The sequence below is a fragment of the Cynara cardunculus genome, unplaced genomic scaffold (assembly GCF_001531365.2).
Source record: "Cynara cardunculus var. scolymus isolate 2C unplaced genomic scaffold, CcrdV1 Un_Scaffold_1253, whole genome shotgun sequence".
Classification (NCBI taxonomy): Eukaryota; Viridiplantae; Streptophyta; class Magnoliopsida; order Asterales; family Asteraceae; genus Cynara; species Cynara cardunculus.
Genome location: NW_020200713.1, coordinates 55,873 through 70,857, shown reverse-complemented (window position 1 = coordinate 70,857; position 14,985 = coordinate 55,873). Strand labels below are relative to the sequence as shown.

The 14,985-nt window shown below is 33.0% G+C and overlaps 2 protein-coding genes across 2 annotated transcripts; one reads left to right on the top strand and one right to left on the bottom strand.

Moving 5' to 3' along the window:
* The first annotated feature begins 6,306 nt into the window (after positions 1-6,306).
* Positions 6,307-11,661, top strand: LOC112502326 (MADS-box protein SOC1-like). The gene is made up of 8 exons (XM_025106214.1): positions 6,307-6,416; positions 6,633-6,845; positions 9,410-9,491; positions 9,658-9,725; positions 10,836-10,935; positions 11,052-11,093; positions 11,176-11,217; positions 11,358-11,661. Exons 2-8 carry the CDS (start codon positions 6,664-6,666, stop codon positions 11,496-11,498), a joined length of 657 nt encoding a protein of 218 aa, XP_024961982.1. The 5' UTR covers positions 6,307-6,416; positions 6,633-6,663; the 3' UTR covers positions 11,499-11,661.
* Positions 11,662-12,133: 472 nt separating this feature from the next.
* LOC112502324 (probable fructokinase-7) lies at positions 12,134-14,393 on the bottom strand. The gene is made up of 7 exons (XM_025106212.1): positions 14,288-14,393; positions 13,988-14,187; positions 13,559-13,771; positions 13,251-13,448; positions 12,712-12,852; positions 12,349-12,465; positions 12,134-12,268 (listed from the first exon to the last, which is right to left on the bottom strand). Exons 1-7 carry the CDS (start codon positions 14,391-14,393, stop codon positions 12,134-12,136), a joined length of 1,110 nt encoding a protein of 369 aa, XP_024961980.1.
* Positions 14,394-14,985: the final 592 nt, after the last annotated feature.

The window sequence follows — 14,985 nt, the reverse complement described above, 5'->3', positions numbered from 1 at the left end:
CATATTTTCATAGACCATAATTCATTTTTATATGATACATATTCAATTAGTAATGTTATAGAAAGACTATGAGTTTATTTGGTTTGCAAGAATGAAATGAAATTGGATTTCAAATTCATTCCAATACATGTTTGGTACGTAGGATTGTCTGGATTTGAAATCATAAGATTCCGTTGAAATCCCTCAAATATAGGATTTTGAAATCTCATGCCTGTTGTTGGGATTTCATGGGATTTGTATATAATAATGTTTTTAAAATTTGTTTAAAAACATTTATTTTCTAATAATTCATTAATAAAAAGTTAATTTAATTATTTTTATAATTTATTTTTATAAATTGTTTATAAAAATGGAATTTCATTCCATTTCAAATCCATCAAACCTAACACATTAAAGATTCCAAATCCCTCCGATTTCAAATCCTTCCACAAAATCCAAAATCTTTCAAAATCATTCCATCAAACCAAAAGTTATTAGGACGTTAAAAAACGTCATATAAACTTATTATACCATMTGTATATAAAATAAAAATTGTTTAAACTCTTATAAAGCTAAAWGTTATATTAAGCATAACAATATAGTTTTTATAAAACTAGATTTGTCTTGTATTTAAGCAAAGTTTTTCTACTCCTTTATCAACTGAGTTATATGCTAAAGGCTATATTGTTAAAAACGTTACATTAATAGGTATCGGATATTTAAACTGGTTCACGTAAGAATGAACGTCTTAACCTCCACAGATGCTATAAAAAAAGGAAAAGTTCGATATTTGAYGAAGATTTRCTGAACAGTTCGGGCCAAATGCTCACTATCACTTGGAAAATAGATCATTTCATCCAAAAAATTGCTAAATACAGTAATTCATTCACTTGGGGTGTGTCAACAAAAAAGRGCCTCTTATTTTATAAAAAAAATTATGTTTTTATATAAAGACGTTATAATAAATTACTAAAATCAAATTAATAAATTTAATAAGATTTTTCAAGGAAGTTGAGTAACTTAATAAAATTCAAAAAATAAATCRTCATATTAATATTTATATAACATTGCTAAAAAATTAAATGCACCATTAGCTTTTTTATGTACTTGTTATAGGTAAAATTAAAAAAAATGTGAAATGAAAAGAACAATATGATGCTTTACTTTTTGTGTCCAATTGGATTTTCCCAAATTTATTAATAGAATTTGTTAACATTATCCTAACAACTTATTGTAATATTATTATATAAGGTTAAATACATGAAATAACAACTTATTTTTATAAAATTTCTTATTATAGCATTATACTTTTGTTTTTTTATTACAGCAATATACTTTCAAATTATTTTTTATTAAGGCATTGTACTTTAAAAAATCTACCCATAATAGCAATGACTAACCTGTTATCTTTTAAAACGGTTAACCCTTTGACTTTTTTTGCTTGTGTGGCTTTAATGAGGTGATGTGGATGACACATCATTTTGATGACTTAACTAAAATTAAAATAAAAACCTATTTCAAATTATTATTAGTGATTTTCATTTTTTATTGCTACTATCTAAAAAAACATTTTTTTTTTACTTTTTCTTATTAAGTTGTATTCAAATTAAATATTCTTAGAGTAAAATATTTATTAAATAAATATAAAACATTATTTTCGAGATATATTTTGTTTGTAAAAAAAGTAACTTTTCTTATTTTATGTTGTTCAAATAAATACATATCTTTTAAAGTTCTCTTTAAAAATATTAACGAAATAAATTGTTATCTACAATTTTTTAATATTGTTATATTAATAAATTATTCAAAATAATCTAATTAATTTAATATATTTATACGTCAAGTAAAAAGTTTTTGAACAAATATAATATATTTTTTAAAAGATAATATTTTTTGGTTAAAAATGAACAATTCTTATTTTTTTTAAACACATATTTTTTAAAAATATTAGCGAGATAAGTTGTGTTCTACTAGTTTTATTGATATTGGTATATTAATGAATAATTTATAATTTTTTTAATTCATTTAATACATTTATTAAATAACATGTAAAATATTTAAATATTAAAATTAAAAAAACAATGTTTAATAAGAACTAGTAGATGCTATAATAAAATAATTTTGAAAGATCAATAATGTAATAAGAAAGTCACATCACTATAGTACATGTGGACAGCCTACATGGACAATGAGGTAGCATGAAAATCTAGTATAATGGGTAAATTTAAATCAAAAGGTTACTCAATGCTATAATGGGTCAATTTTTCAAAGTACAATGTCTTAATAAAAAATAGTTTGAAAGTAAATTGTTGTAATAAGAAAAATTGAAAGTACAATACTATAATAAAAAAATTTATGAAAGTAGATTGCTATTTTATGCATTTTGCCCTATTATATATGACAAACAACTATTGGTGYTATAAATTTAGGTGGTGTTTGGGTCGCATAATGTTTTTGGATGTAATGAAATCTGTTAAAGTTATTTGAYTTTGAAGGAATTRGAATGAAATATTGTCAGGTTTGACCATCTATTTGGTTGACAGACATTGGAATGRAATATATTAAGAAATTGGAATATGTCTGTTTGGTTCACAKAATGTAGCTTTGGAATTRGAATGAAATATTGATAAATGACCAAAATGACCTTTTTYGAAAATTTTAATTTTTTAAAGCTAAAAATACTTTAATAAAATAATTATTTAATATGTAAAACAATATAAAATACACAACCCAAATATAACCATAACCYAAACGACRTTACTAAATCGACGGTGGTCGGTTGTGGTTCAGATCGGTGGTGGTCCGCARCRATTCAGATGGTGGTGGTCGRCAATGGTTCAGATCGATGGTGATTCACGGTGGTTCAGATGAARGTGGTCAGCAATGGTTCAGATGGTCGGTGGTTCAGATCRGYGGTGGCGGCARTGRTTCATATCGGTGGTTGTTTAAATCGTTGGTGGTARGCGGTGATTCAGATCGGTAGTAGTYGCCKRTGGTCGGCARTGGTTTAGATCGGTGGTGGTCCRTGGTGGTTCARRTGRCGGTGGTYRGATGTGGTTCAAATGACGGTGGTTCAGATCGGCGATGGATCAGATTGGTGGTTGTTCAAATCGGCGATGGTCGGTAGTGGTTCAGATGGCCGACGGTGATTCAGATCGGTAGTAGTTGGCACTGGTTCAAATCGATGGTAGTTGGTGGTGGTTCAGATGGCGATGGTCGACAATGGTTCAGATCCGTGGTGGTCCTGGTCCATGGTGGTGATTGGCGGTGGTTCAGATCGACGGTGGATCAGATCGGTGGTGGTTCAGATCAGCAGTGGTTGGCGGTGGTTCAGATCGGTAGTGTTGGAAGGTGGTTCAGATCAGCGATGGTTCAGATTGATGGTGGTCGACGGTGGTTCAGATAAGTGGTGGTCGACGGTGGTTCAGATGGCGAAGGTCGACGGTGGTTCAGATCGACGATGGTCGGCAGTGGTTCAAATTGACGGTGGTCGGAGGTGGTCAACGATGGCCATATTGGGTTTTATGAGATTGGGATATATTAGGCTTTTGAGCATATTTGGTATTATGAAAATAGAGAATTCGATACATCAAAATACTATGTAATTGTAAGGAATGTTAAATTTCTTTATTTGTGGATTTTGTAGGATTGTGAAGATTATTTTCGTGAAAAAGAATGAACCAAACAAAGGAATGAAATTTAGTCAATGAAATTCAACATTCCAGTTCTATCAGATTCTTTTAGAATCTGCGAACCAAACGACCCTTAAAGTACCATTATATAGTTTTATAGGGTGCCCAATGATGGTCAAACTTCCTTAAATGCCCATTTAGTTRTGGTATCAGTGCAAAAAAAATCACTTTTACAAGTTGAAAATAACATATATATGAAATCAAAATCCATATTCATTCSCTTCAACCAACTTAGAGCATCTCTAATCACGAACTTGTTTCAGAGTTTAATGTCTCAATTATATCAAATTTCTCTTTTCAATACATTTTATAARCATTCTACCTCGAATCATGAACTGGTCAATAACCTGTATTTTAATTATTTCCTATTATTCAATTGGATTAGGTCGCACAATTTTGATGAACCAATTCATACTTATGGTATGTTGGCACGCACTACTTCCTCCAAATGATGTAAAGATTTATGAACCGGTTTACAAGTTTATGAACCACCATCAGAAATACACTTATAATTTTCTTTTCCTTTTTTCATACTTTCTCTTGCTTTCAAGATTTTTCACTAACCTAGTTGGTATTTCYAGCTCCATATCAAGAATATCGTCAATATCATCGATACCTGTATATACCATCAAGAAACAAGAGATCATGTATCGTATATACAAGAACAAGAATCAAGAAACAATAAAAAAAACCATGATCACTTAAATCTCACGTCTTTATTAGTTACTTGTATCGTATGTACAAAAAACAAAAATCAAGTCATCATACAAAACTATTTAGCATTTTCGAAACCAGAAAAAATTGCCTACACAAAATCTTGTAGGTCAAATAAAGAGWTCATGTTAGCCTTTGTTTTGTCTTAATGGAATGAATGGTATCCTCGACTTATTTGTTCAATATATATTGTTATTATTTTACGACTTAATGATTAAGCCATCAAACCGATCACTCGGCCCCTTCCCTATCTTTATCCTTTGTGCCACATTTCTTCCTTTATGCCCCTCTTTTGTTTTATTTCTTTTATTTTCAGTTTCAATTTTATGTAATGTGATATTCATAGTTTGTCTAGAATCTATGATTAAAGAGGATTAGTTTTAGATAATAGATCGAACAGGTAAAATTAAATGATTAACTATTTCGKTCATTYAAACCATTTRATTATTCAACACATAAAAGAACCAWTGATTTATCTTTARCTAGACACGAGAGACAACTTTTAATTGAAAAAAAAAACCCTTTTGTATTTCTCTATTTGAAAAATACAATTATTATTATGATGATAGTACATGAGATATATGAGAATTTTGAGTTTGTATGTAATCTTTATTTTTGGATACAGTATGTGTTTAGGTTAACTTTCACACATCTCGAGTAATCCATGATACCCTAAAGTTAACAATCACGAAAAYCTCCAATGACCTTGAGGAGAGATCGAACTGATGGCCACTAGGAAGGGTCATTTATATAATCTTAAAATGAGATTTTAACTAAATCTGGGACCGTCGGACCTATTAAAGATCTGGTTTTTACTCATTGGAAGGTCATTGATTCAATTAAAATYTCATTTGAGGTTATATACCTAAGCAAATCCAATGATACGATGTCTTATGATGACTTGAGCTACTCCAAAGGGTTAAAGTTTATGCTATCTTATATATGCATAATGAATATGGATTGGCAAGTTATATTCCTAATATAAAACACGAGTTATTACTTTAATCTTATAGGTGTAAATCTAACACAAATTTACAAGGAAGCCAAGCTAGGGTGTTGCTAATAGCTAAGAAAGGTGAAATCAAGATCGAACGGCATACAGATCAGTGTTAATTATATWGCAAGAGATTTCATAAAGAAAATGAATACGATCTATGTTTATGTGTGTTTATCCATGGTAAGAAAAAAAATGATTTAACTTAAACTATGATCCCAATTATACAAAGTTGTCCTACACATAAAGCAATACAAAGGACGTATTAACTTGGTGATTAAGAATTTCAAATTTTCRCTATAAAATTTATGTGCATATATAGTTAGCAAAACCTCGTACATAATTAAACTCGGTCAAAATTATTGAAAAAGTAAAAAAACTATTATCCTATTTCATTGACGTTTAATTTTTTTTTTATTAACCTGAATATCCAACTCGTTATGCGAGCCGACTAATCCCAGGACGACCACTTGCTTTGCAGATAGCCCGGAGTCACCGCATTTGAACCTCCGTGGCCATAAGGGGATTTTTATTCCTCATTGGATTTGAACCTTGGACCTCCAAGATACTTTTGACCTTTAGAGCCAAACTCAAACCAATCAAGCATCACCCTTGTGGTTTTGAAGTTTGAGTTTTGTTTCAACGCATAAAATTTAAATGATACATAGAATTAAAATTAGATTAGATGATGTCATGGATGATTAGGACATGGATCCATCATTATAGATAAAAGGGGKAAGGCAGTATCTTTTTCTTATGGTGTATTACATGCTTGTACATCATGTAATGGAATTTGTAAGAAATGCATTGATATTCGTAAACTATTATTGAAATTTCCGTGTGTAAAAAGGGTGGTTAGCCTTAAATTGGGCGAGTTCAGTTTGYATCTAATTAAGGATTGAAGACAATAAGCAATCAAGAAACCTATGTAAATAGCCATTCTAAGGGCTATTACTCTTCCCCCACTCACACTCTTAGTTCTGATACTCTCTCTCTCTCTCTCTAGAAAGACACCAATCTGGGGTTTTGCTTCTCTCGTAAGTTCTTTCTCCTTCTTGACATATCTCCTCATAGGAATAGCCATATTTAGCAACAAAGTTTGCACCTTTCTTTTTGCTCTCTATKACTGCATCTCTAGTGTGATTAAGCTTTTGTTTTGCTTCAGTAATTGATTAAGCTTCTGGTTCTAGGGTATGTGTTTACTGATAGATCTTGACATATGGTTTGTGGGTTGTTCTTTGAATGATAATTAGGGTCGGTTTCAAGAAAAGCTGATTAATTAAGATGGTGAGAGGAAAGACCCAGATGAGGAGGATAGAGAATGCTACAAGTAGGCAAGTGACTTTCTCCAAAAGGAGAAATGGCTTATTGAAGAAAGCTTTTGAGCTTTCTGTGCTTTGTGATGCTCAAGTTGCTTTGATTATCTTCTCTCCAAGAGGCAAGCTCTGTGAATTTGCAAGCTCAAGGTTTCATCTTCTTTCACTCCATATGTTTCTGGTTCTGGTTCTGGTTCTTTATTGATCATATATAAMTTGTGGGTTATTTCTTTCCCTTTTTATTTGGTTCATGCATATACATATACATATATACATGTATGCCTTTTAATTTTGTGTGTTCTAGTTTTAGGTTATTGATTAATCTTAGGGTTTCTTTCTCCTTCCTCTCTCTTATCACTCTCTCTCACACACACACACATAAACACTCAAAGAAATCACACTCTTACACATCTAGATCTGAAGCTTTGTTCTCTTTCTTTTAACTTTTAGGGTTACGAATTCAATAGGGATCTTTAAGGATACATATATACATACATACATATATACATACATATATATATATATATAATATATATATATATATATATATATAGTCTTTTGAAGATCAATTTAGTGCAGTAGACCTTCACCTTTCTCTCCATCTTGTTTATCTGTCATAAATACATGCTGTTTTCAAAGGATTTGAGTTGAAATCTACACCGATTGTGACTTGTTTACTTCAAATCCCACATTTTACTTGGATAAATTATGAAAAAAGTGGGATAAAATTTCACATATTAGGCGYGGTTACATTCTTGAAGATCAAGAAATAGTGTATGCCTGGCAATGGCATGTTTCAATCCGATTACAWGTCGAAGTGGTTTGTTTCATATATTCCAACTTCTTTTTTACATATGCAGAAAGTCACCAGCTTTTGCTTTTTCTTCAGATTTTTGCCATAAAAAGAATCAACTTCCAGATATATTTATGATCACAGTACAACATTATATTATATTAATTATTTGTGTACGAAATTAAATACATATATACATAATACATGCATGATTAATTAATTAAAATGTCSAATATATCTTCTAATTTGTCATAAGTATTTTGCAGCAAAACCAATATTTTCAACATGATTATAAATAGCAAGTAATTRAATGTAGCTTGAAATTTGACAAATACAGAAATAATTTGTAATTAATTTAAATATCTTAAAACAGAAATTATTCTAATTGTATTTTTAGCCGTATGATTGGATTGATTTTTATGTAATATATATATACACATAAAATTAATGTATAGATATAGATTTATGAACATGTTTCAATCTAGCTATATGGTATTTACTTAGATGATATGATTGTAAAGTAATATATAGTACGTGCGATCGATAYCCTTTTTATCCAAATATGTTACTAAGAAAGATTTAGAAACAATACGTAATATTGAGAAATAGGTTCGAGTATGGCGCCACCGGTATCTAGCTAACGAGATGGGCATATATGCCAGATATTTGGGCCTAGTAATAACAAATAGTGACGAATTAATTACAAGATCGTTAGTTTGCGGCAATGATCTTTTATGATACCATCGGAAATAAGATTGATTCATCGTATTCCTTAAAGAACCTATTTCGATAATCAACTATTAGGTGGTTCATGATATAAGCCKAAAAAAGATCAATTTAACCTATAAGAATTTATGATTAGGCCATGGCAACATGCTCTTTCTCGTTAGTTTATCGAAATTGATCGTGTATTTAGCAACAMTTTAGGGCAGTAATATGAAATAAGAAGATTGATATGTTATATTTAGGAATAAAGTAAGAATTCATTTTAAACATCAATAATATACAAGGTGGATCATGAGCTAACATAAAAATCAATATATCGTAAAACCAGTTACAAGTTCGGTTGTTAAAATGTCACAAAGTTTYAAGCGACAATTAGAACAATAGGAAATGATAAAGCAAGAATCCTAATATGCAAGGAATTGGCAAATGTGCTTCTATCGCTTGTGAAATTCGTATTAGCTGCTTTTTAAGATATTGTAACATTCCAGACCAGCCGTATGTATTAAGTTTCTTATAAGGCAACTTTTGTTCCCMTTCCTAACTATTGTGGGATCTTACAATSCACCCATGCCAACACTGCAATTCAACTGTACCAGATATTGTCCGCTTTGTCCACACACTTGTACTCACGTTTTAAAACGTGGTATCAAGTCCCTTATGAGGCAACTTTTGTTCCMTTTCCCAACCAATGTGGGATCTTACAGATATGATAGAGGTGATTTTGGATTCTCGTTAGCAAAAAATTGAAATGAATCCATAAATTACAAATTTTGAAACACAAAATAAATAATACGGAGTTATTTTACCACAAAAGAGAGAAACCTGAAATGATAAGAGTAAGTTTATGATAATTCACGTTTTAACGTGTATTTATGTTACTTATTAGATTAATGTTTATATCATAAATTGTAACTTCTTTCTTAATTTTATTTGTTTGAGTTTAGATTTGTGTATATATATAAGGGTACACTTGTCTATCTAAATTGATATGCATCTACAACGGATATGAGTATATGACCTTCACCTACAGATAATTTTGTCASTTTTTTCGGGTTTCTTGTTAGATCTTCAATAAATCATGTCATTGTTTAGATCGAGAACTCGTGTATTTTGAGATAGAAACACACTTTTCATCGTACAATTATAAAGGAAATGTCATTTATTCCATCTAATGTTCGTTTTTGAATTTATTCAGCATGGAGGAGACCATCCAACGTTATACGAATCATGTAAAAGACATCCAAACAGAAAATTCTTCGAGTATTGAAGATGCTCAAGTTCGATTCCTCTCCTTCATGATCATATCTATTTTTTCGTATTACTACTTCTTAAAAAACCCTGATCGAACCCTTTTTTCGCTATGTGTATCACAAAATTAAAATGTTGACATTWTTTCGAAGATTTGCGATGCATCGCTTAATTATAGTCCTCATCTTGCATCAGTGGCAGCATTTGAAGAATGAAACTGCAAGTATGGCAAAGAAGATAGAGGCCTTAGAACTCGCAAAAAGGTTCGGATTTCATGTTCTAATTAAATCTGTAAATTTAATCTGAATGACCAACAAATGTACTCACTAACTAGCTACAACAAAATCGGGTTTATAGGACMCMAAAAATGTACGAGTGTCCTARTAGACTACTTGATCGRATTTAAGTTTATRGGACCAAATACTTGTATGTCCTATCTAAACGTATTGTAATAAGTTTATATGATGTTTTGGGCGTCTTTAAAAGCTTTTTTACGGTACTTTTGAAAGAAAGTGTCTATTATGGGACACTATTTGAACAAGYCTTTTATAAAAATATATGTTTATAAGACATTTTTTAAAAAGTGTCATATATAAAAGGATTAATATAGGACACTTTATTTCAAAAATGTCTTAACTTGTCAAGACATCTACAAACATATATTAAATTTATTACAACACTTTTAAATAAGATGTTTGGTCCTATAAACTTGAGTCATATAAATTAGTTTTTTAGGACACTTAAACACTTTTTTTTGGATTAACCTGGATATCTAAACCGTCATGCGAGCCAACTAATCCCAGGAAGACCACCCGCTTCGAGGATAGTCCAGTGTCACTGCATTTGAACCTCTGTGACCATAAGTGGATTTTTATTCCTTCTTGGATTCGAACCTGGGACCTCCAGGCACTTTTGACCTTTGGAGCCCAATCTCAAACCAACTGGCACTACCCTTGTGGTTCAAAACATCAACCCTGATAAACTCAATGGTCTAGAATTGAACCAAGAGCAGGACAGATAGATATTCCACCACATCCTTGGGCGTCAACCACTATGCACGTCACAATTAACCCTTGTGGTTGACTTAAACACTTTTGGTGTCAACCACAAGGGTTGTGACGTGCATAGTGGTTGACGCCCAAGGATGTGGTGGAATATCTATCTGTCCTGCTCTTGGTTCAATTCTAGGCCACTGAGTTTATCAGGGTTGATGTTTTACAGTCACAATTTACCGGRATTAGTTCGAGCATAGCTTGGGACGCCTTTCCAAAAAACACTTTTGACGTCCTTCAAACTTGATTTTGTTGCAACTTCTGAAACTAATATCATTAATTCTAATGTTGCAAGAAAACCATTGTAACATCTTATTACAGGAAACTTTCTGGAGAAGGTCTGGGATCAAGCACCATTGACGAACTACAACAGATCGAACAGCAACTGGAGAGGAGTGTATGCATCATTCGAGCTCGAAAGGTTGACTTTTTTACCCAAAAAAATGACAAGAATTTGACTTTAAAGAACAAACTTTGATTTGATTGGATCGACTAATCGTAAATCTTTGATTTATTTGGAGTCTTTTGGTGTTTCAGATGCAAGTTTACAATGAACAGMTCGAGGAACTACAAGCAAAGGTACAATCTTGATGATTTCGAACCCTTGCAAAGTGATGTCACCTTTTATCCATTAAACCATGARATTTTCGCATATTTTCAGGAGAAAATTCTAGCTTCTCAAAATGCTATGCTGAATGTAAAGGTAAGTTGTTATCAAGATTTATGTCGTGTTTTCTTCGTGTACGGTAAACAGTTATACATATCGTTATACGTATCGTTCTATATATAAAATTACTGACGAAAAATGAAAACGATGTAAACGCGTTCGAATCTCCACGCCAGTGTGTRGTCCGACCTCAAGAAAAGATGGAAGAAGGTCGAGCAAGTTTACAGATGACGGAATGTGGAGAGAGTTCGGATGTGGAAACAGAATTATTCATTGGATTACCCGAAAAACGGACCAGGTTTAATAAGCCAAAATGATCGATATGATTTACGCACCATTTATTATAACTCTTCCGATTTGTGTGCGTACTAAAAATATATATGTTATGTTGTTGATTTGCTGCAAGWTGTTGTTCATTTAGAGTTGATCCTAATCTAATGTACATATAYATGAACATCGTCGTCCTGGTTGGTTGCATCTTTTTGTGGATTTCCGGAAAAATACAATCCTTTTAACCCCGTTAACGGTTTTTTGTATTATAACTYGTAGCGTTTTTTGTTTCTTGATCGTAATTYTAAATRAACATTTTCCRTCACTACRACAAAATTGGGTCGATACTACGTTTAAAATGTCTAAAAGTCCTAAYAGAATGTTTTGTRGGACTTATATTATAATTTACTTGTGATTTGTGAACGATWAATTCTAACATCGTAACCAAACATTTTACTCTTACACAAAATCGATATGAAAACTGGGCGAACAACAAAACGGTCATTGAATACAAGAAGAAAAATACAAAAATTATATGCAACACGACACGATACGAAGAAATAGAAACTGAAAGATTGTGATTCTAGTGCAATGTACAAACATAGACAAGAAAAATGTTGTTATTGGGATCATAGTTCTTTCGTTTCTTTTGAACACGATGGACCAAATTGGTACGAAATGTTCAGGGTTCGATCTCCTTCCACTTCTTCAAAACGGCTTCCTTTGTAGGCAAGGATGGAATTGCACCTCTCGAAGTCACCGTGAGGGCACCACAAATGTTACCAAACTTTAGCGCTTCCCGCAGCTTCTTCTCATCCTAAAACCGATCGATATGAGGATGAAAATTATGTGAAATACGATCGAATAAATGGAGGGAAAGCTTGTAGTTAAGTTTACCTTTAACAATTGAAGATTTGAAGCCAAAGAGCAGAGAAAWCCTCCAACAAAAGCATCACCAGCACCAGTTGTATCWACACATTTCACCTTAACACCACCAACTTTGCCATGAAAATCCTGCAAAAAGTTATTCAACTTCATATAAATTATTCAACCAAGAGGACCCATAAATGCAAAATCGCGTTAATCTGTGAAATCCCACATCRATCAAATGTTGCCTTATAAGGGATYRGATACCTCCCAYATGACACGCATTTTAAAACCATGAGTCCAGGTRTGGACAAAGCGGAMAATATYAGGTACAGTTGTCATGGGATGTTACACAATTGACCAAATTTGATGGTTTTTGGAGATGAAGCTAACCTTGGTGTAGTATCTGCAGCCATCAGGACCTTCGGTGACTATCAACAGCTTAAGATTCGGGAGGAAAAGCTTGGTCAAGACAACATTGTCATCATAGGGGTTATCGCCTCCGGTCAAGAACTCAATTTCTTCCTCACTAATCTGCATTTCCCAAAAATCCCATTGAAGCATTAGGTCGAAAACAGTCGAACACTACAACAAAATCGGTTTTAKAAGTCGCCAAATATGTCTAAATGTCCTTATAGACTGTTTTATAAGACTTATGTTTATTGGACCAAACAATCGTGCATCGTATTTATAGATGTTAATATGACATTACTTGAAAAAGTGTCTTGTAAAAACAAATGTCCTATAAAAGATACGTTCGTAAYGCACTTATCAAACACGTCCWAAAAAATCTTATTCTAACACCATTATATAGGACGCATGATTGATTGGTTTTATAATATTAAGTTCTATAAAGCAGACTACTAGCATATTTGGACATATTCCTATAAAGCCGATTTTGTTTCGGTGCAACCTACAATGAGATGTTGTACCTTAATAAGATCGGCTTGATCCCAGATGCTCATGATGCCTTTTCGAGCAGCCTCAGGCGAGGGCCAGAGAGCGAGTCKCAGATTGGGATCATAAGAAAGAATGCTGCCTCCCTTTTTGGCAATTTGCATTGCAGCGAGATGAGCTGATCTACACGGTTCTTCGATCAAACTGATAGATCCGTAGTGAAAAATTGCTGCCTGGTCGATCAAACAACAGCAAACAAACACAAACTTAGAGTTAAATTAATGGGAAACYATCGAATGTGCATATCATCCATTTTTTGTCGAAAAGGGTATAAGAAAAATACCTTTTTGATCAAATCTTGATCAAGATCTGCTTCGGTAAGAAGCATATCAGCGCTGGGATGACGATAGAACATGAATTGGCGCTCTCCATCGGATCTTAGGGTAACAAAAGCAAGTGCGGTTCTTGCGTGATTGTCAAACCTCATTCCTGAATTATCAACGTCGTTTTCCTTGAGGATGTTAGCCAACATGTGACCGAACTCATCATCTCCAACCTAGTGACAAGAACCGAAACAAATGAGACTGGCGTTCGATTAGTCTGTTTCACAATCTATTTTTGGGATATGCGCAGATCTATCCTCTACCCAAAAAGTAGAACGTCTGTTTCCATAAAAACCTATCCTCTACCTTTCTTACGACCATCGTTAAAAGATTTGGACTTGCCACCATAAATCACAATAAAAAATTAACCAACATAGAATCAAATGAACCTTCCCAACAAAAGCTGCAGATCCTCCCAATCTCGAGATGCCAACCGCRACATTAGCAGGAGCACCACCGGGAGCTTTCTTGAATCCCTCCGCCTCCGCCAGTGAAACTCCAGCCACCGTGGGCACGAAATCGATCAAAAGTTCCCCAAAACACACAACAAGCGCACCCTTATGTCTGTCTCTTCCCACCATTGACGAACCTACATTACCAAAATCCAAAACCTCAAATCAAAATTGAATTAAGGAAATGCAATGATTCAGAGATTAGTAAATTGGAAATTTGGGGATCAGTAGCCTCACCGGTGCTCTTATTACGCTTCAAGGCATCCATCGCTGGTCCACTGGAGAAGCTTGGCAAAACATACGATTTGGTGGCGCTGGAAGATCCCATCTTCCTCTGATCCATTTTTTATTAGGGTTTCGAAGAGATTGATTTCTAGAGAGATGAATATGAAAGWGAGAAAAAATTACCGCTAATGTGCAGGGTATTTGGAAATTGAGGAAGAATCCATGAATTGGTACCAAATTTCCAAAAATATTTGGATCAATGAATTAACCGCCATTTGAGCGCTAAATATAGCGATGGCCAACTCCATTGATCAAACCTGTCCGCCATTTTCAAATCCCGTATTGTAAGCTCGACCTCCGTGTCATTATYGGAGATATCTCGAAACCTTACGTTGTGTTTTCGAGCAGAAAAGAAAGGAAAGGGAAATTATGAAAGTATTCAATCTTTCATTTCAAAATTCTTAAAAACTCTTAGATTATGTGACACATGGTTTTGTTCTTCAAGATTGATAGATAACTGACGATTTGAACTCTTTGGTAATAGAAAAGTGAGTTTCAGCGACACACCTTTAACGACGACGTGTTTCAGCAASAAGTTATTACGACGAYATGTCGTCTCTATAAATTATTTCTGACGATAAATTGACTTTCAGCGACAACAAAAGACTGGCTTGATCAACAAGTTCTACCAGTTGATTGACCATGATGTT